This window comes from Mauremys reevesii, linkage group 4 (genome assembly GCF_016161935.1).
Source record: "Mauremys reevesii isolate NIE-2019 linkage group 4, ASM1616193v1, whole genome shotgun sequence".
Classification (NCBI taxonomy): domain Eukaryota; kingdom Metazoa; phylum Chordata; order Testudines; family Geoemydidae; genus Mauremys; species Mauremys reevesii.
Window position 1 is genome coordinate 111,968,092 of NC_052626.1, and position 4,499 is coordinate 111,972,590.

At 48.8% G+C, this 4,499-nt stretch overlaps 1 protein-coding gene across 1 annotated transcript; it reads left to right on the forward strand.

The window, feature by feature from the left end:
* The first annotated feature begins 2,288 nt into the window (after positions 1-2,288).
* Positions 2,289-4,285, forward strand: LOC120403972 (eukaryotic translation initiation factor 3 subunit F-like). The gene is made up of 3 exons (XM_039535994.1): positions 2,289-2,307; positions 3,245-3,740; positions 4,258-4,285. The coding sequence occupies exons 1-3, from the start codon at positions 2,289-2,291 to the stop codon at positions 4,283-4,285; spliced, it is 543 nt and encodes a 180-aa protein (XP_039391928.1).
* Positions 4,286-4,499: the final 214 nt, after the last annotated feature.

A 4,499-nucleotide genomic window follows, 5' to 3' on the forward strand; every position in this document is an offset into this window, starting at 1 on the left:
TCTCCCAAGTTCCAGGCAGCATTTCAGAGACAGGGAGCTAGCCAACACCTCAGTGCCCACCCACAGCCAGGGGGAATGGAGTGTAGCTCAGAGGTGGCCCCCAAGCATGGCATTAGACTGGTAAATACCCATGGAAACTGAAGCACAATGCCGTAGTTATATCTGTGCCTCAGAGAAAGCTTGAAACTGAAAAGGGGGAAGCCCCAAATCAGGAGAGTGAGAATTCAGAGAGTTACTTTTAGAACATAGTGCTGAACAGGGGATGCTCCCCACCCCCGACATACCAGTGCCAAGTTGGTACGTTTCGTGGGTAGAAAGAACTCTGCCGCATTCTCTTTCATGATAAGAATAACGACCCAGGGTCACAGCCCTGATCATCTCTTCCAAAGGTTCTGGCTTTGTTCTAAGAGCTAATTCCTCACATGGCACAAGTCAGCGAAGCTCCTCTGGATCTAGCCCCCCGTGCACAGCAGAGATGGGCCCAAGCCACAACATTCAGATTTGGATGCAAATCCTCCAGGGAGTGGGGTTGTTTGGATCTGAGAGGGTGGGTTGTGTTGGCCACATTTCTAGTGCATATTTTGTTGGCATGGTGAAGAAGCTGAGAGACACACTCTCCTAAAGGAAAACTATTTCCTCAAACTATTGGAAGCTATAAGAGAAACATCCCTGTCCCCAGTCAAAAACCAGGAAGAAAAACTGTATAAATTCAGAAAGAAGTAGAGTAGAGATGGCAAAAGTGGCCTTGTTCCCCCATTGCAATGCTACTGAAGTCAACGGGAATCACTCAGATCCTGCTGCCAAAGAATCAGGACCAGAGCTGGGCAGGAATTTTGGCAATTTTTAAAATTTTTGGGTGGTGTTGGGAGGGGTGTGTGGAAGATGCCGATTTGTCAAAAACAAAACATTTCATGGGAACATCTCTGTTTTGGTGAAGCTTTCTCAGAACCAGGGTGGAATTTCAGGAGTGAGACACTCCAGAATAACCAGCAGCCTGATGGTTAGGGCACTCACCTAGGATGTGGGAGACCCAGCTTCAAGTCCCTGTTCCAAATCAGGCACAGCAGGGACCTAAACCTGGGGGTTGGCTCGTCTGGGGTTGAGGCTCACTCTCTCATGATCAAATTTTTCATGACAATTTTCCAAAGGTCTCATTTTTGTATGGCAAAACCAGATTTCAAAACACCTCCGCCCCCTCTTCTTTTTGACAAAACGGAGTTCTTGTTTTCCAGCCAGCCATAATCAGGACCCAGAAATGGACAGCAATACAAAAGTCAGCAAACACAGTGCATTGCATTTCATTACTACCACAAAACTGGGAAATAGATACTTGGAGCCAGATTGTCATCGGGCATGAATGGGGTAGCGCCAGTCACCTCAACGGAGCCACATGTATTTACATGAGAGGAGGATTGAGTGTCTCTTCAGAGCAGTGTGGCCTAGTGGATAGCACGCTAGACTTATGCCTCAGAAGACCTGGATTGTACTCCTGGTTCTACTGTGAGAGGTAGATGTTATCATTGTCAGGCCCTCCACAGACTGACTTTACTAGTACCTGAGCACCTTGCCAGGTCAATAAAGTGACTCAAGTTTAAAGCTATGCACCTTATCACAGAGCTGATACCCAGCAGTCGTTTAATTTCCTCTCCTTTTCTGGCACTCCTTATGGTTTAATCTTGTGAGCAGCATTAACACAGAGGGGTAATTGAAACTGGCCAGATAAGGATATTTACTTCTGCATTTTATCTCTGAAGAAACAGCAAATAAAGAAGAGTCGAGTCAGGATAAGAGGAGGTTGCAGATCAGAAACACTAAAGCACAGAGAAGCGGAGTGTCAGCCTGAAGTCTCACACAGCAGATCAGCAGAGGAGTCAGGCATCAAGCCTAGTCCTCGTGAGGCCTGGGCCAGCGCCCTGAACCACTGGACTATGTTACCCCTATAGCCCACCACAAAAGGACTCAAAACCTTCAATCTTCTGATCAAAAGCGTGTTATATTGAAAATGGTGTTAAAATTGTGATCAATCACTTGAAATTTCAGGGGGTTTCCTGGTCCTTCTTGCAGCCTACGGGGCTCAGTAGGGAAGCATGCGATCTAGGCCCAACAGCAGGGAGCCTGCATATGGACAGCCTCGAGTCAGGTGGGGTGAGGTGTGCCTCTTTTAGGGAGCAGCCTGTTTTCTCTCTGTTTTGGGGTTCTTGTGTGTCATCATTATGATTCTCAGAAAAATTACTGTTACAGTGCAATTTTCCAGCAAGAGTATTTTTATCTAATGTCTTTTGTGTGCCATGAACATAACAAAGCCAAGTGAGTTATGCAGTAGGCTATGTTGTCATTTCATGTATATCTCTCTCCTCCTAAGCCCCATCCTCTTCCAAAGTCCCTGCTGCTACAACTTTGGCCATGCAGCCCCAAAGGAAGAAGCCTATCAAACATCTGTTCTCCAAATCAGGAAGAACTTGCCCTATAAGAGCTGTGTGTGAAGGCTTGCCTATCTTGTGACCGCATCAACTGGACCTGCTGAAACATATGTCATTAAGGAGCTGGTTTTGCAACATGTTAAAGATTTTTAATAAATAGCAAGTCAAAAGCTGTCGACACTTTCATTTCCAGTTTATTTCAGGAGTTTCAAATGCTCCCCGTACAGTTTTGGGGATGGAAGAAGGGGTCCAGAGGTGTTTCCTGAAGGTAGACCAGCATTAGAGTACTTTTGCCTTATCTCAAGCAGCCATACCACCTTGGAATGAGCTCTCACTGCCAGATCCCATGAGATATACTGATCCTCCAGCCCTCATCAGTAGTTTGATGGGAGACCTCTAAGGAAAACCTAGTGTGCTGCAGCAAGTGGCCTTAGCTGAGTCAGAAGTGAGCAGGTGCTGGAACTGCCATCTTTCAGATGAGATATATGTAACCCTTCTGTCAGGTGGAGCTAGCAGCAACCAGGGCTGAGTTCAGTATCTTAGGGTTCCTTTCCAACAATGCAACACAGAACCTGCTCGAGTCCCCACCCAGTAATCTGGGAAAATTACACATCACCCCTGGGCGCCTCTGAAAGGCAGTACTTCCCCACTTGCAAGCACAGATTCTGAGTGCAGAAAAGAAACTTTTAATGAAAGGAGGGAAGTTGATTAATTAGGGAAAATGCCACAAGCAGGATTCAGAATCATAAAACTGAGTAGGACACCCACCCTAGAGTGCGTGGGGCAGTGCTTTCTGCCTCACATTCTTGAGTTCTAAGCCCCAGGCCCAGCACCCGCACCGCCAGTGGCGGCGACCCCAGCGCCGCCTGTGCCTCCCCCTGCAGCAGCCCCAGGCCTGCTGGCCCCCGCGGCGCTGCCTGGCCCCTTCCCCGGCGGCCGCGTGGTCCGGCTGCACCCGGTCATCCTGGCCTCCATCGTGGACAGCTTCGAGCGGCGCAACGAGGGCGCGGCCCGCGTTATCGGGACCCTGCTAGGCACTGTGGACAAGCTCTCAGTGGAAGTCACCAATTGCTTCTCGGTCCCACACAACGAGTCTGAAGATGAGGTGGCTGTCGATATGGAATTTGCCAAGAATCTGTATGAGCTGCACAAGAAGGTTTCCCCTAGTGAAATCATTTTGGGGTGGTATGCTACGGGCCATGACATTACAGAGCACTCTGTCCTGATCCATGAGTATTATAGCCGGGAAGCACACAATCCAATCCACCTCACTGTGGACACCAGTCTCCAGAATGGGTGCATGAGCATCAAAATTCTTGAGTTCTACAACCAAAATTTCCTTTTCTGTGCCCCTCTCTGCTCACTCACCATATGCCACTCACAGGGGTTGTCCTTGGTCAGTGAGGACCCAAGGTTCAGAGGTGGATCTGGGGAAGAAGGCACCTTGCTTGCTCTGCCATCTGAGCACTTCCTCCACTGGCTGCCCTGCTAGCTGCTCGCTCCGCTCTGCTGGCCACCCCACCAGCTGCTCGTTCTGCTCCACTGGTCACCTTCTGCCACCTGCCTTTCTGCCGTGATGTCTGCAGGTCAGTCTCTTGTGGTTCCACCCACCCAGCTCTTAGTGATTTTCAACTCTGAGGCTGGGCAGAGATGCTGTCCCACCACAAGTGATTGTCAGCTCTTTTAAGCACTTAAAATAACAAAAGGCTCCTAATGGAGCCCATTTAGCTATCTTTGAACAGTGGGGAGGAACAGGTTAAACCAGACCCAAATCCCTTAGGAAGAGTCCACCCCTCCTGGCTGGGACCCCTGTCCCCATCCCTTTCTGCTTTCACAGAGGTCTGGCATTTGAGCTCCTGGCTTAACGAGGTTATTTCATCTGAGGATGACCTTCTCGTTTGGGACAGGTTAAGCACAGTTCTGCTCCTCTTTACTCAGACAATAAAGACAACCACATTGATAACATTTCACTACCCCTGCATTCAGTACTAAAGCGATTTGTAACCCAACACCAGCCAAAGTTGATTACTTGGAGCTACACAGCTTCCGTCTGCTGGATACTTACTCAGAGTAGGTGTG

Bases quoted from the DNA above. Each gene is read 5' to 3' on its own strand.
- LOC120403972 (XM_039535994.1), top strand. The intron at 3,741-4,257 runs GTTCTACAACCA...CTGCTTTCACAG, and splicing joins ATGAGCATCAAAATTCTTGA to AGGTCTGGCATTTGAGCTCC.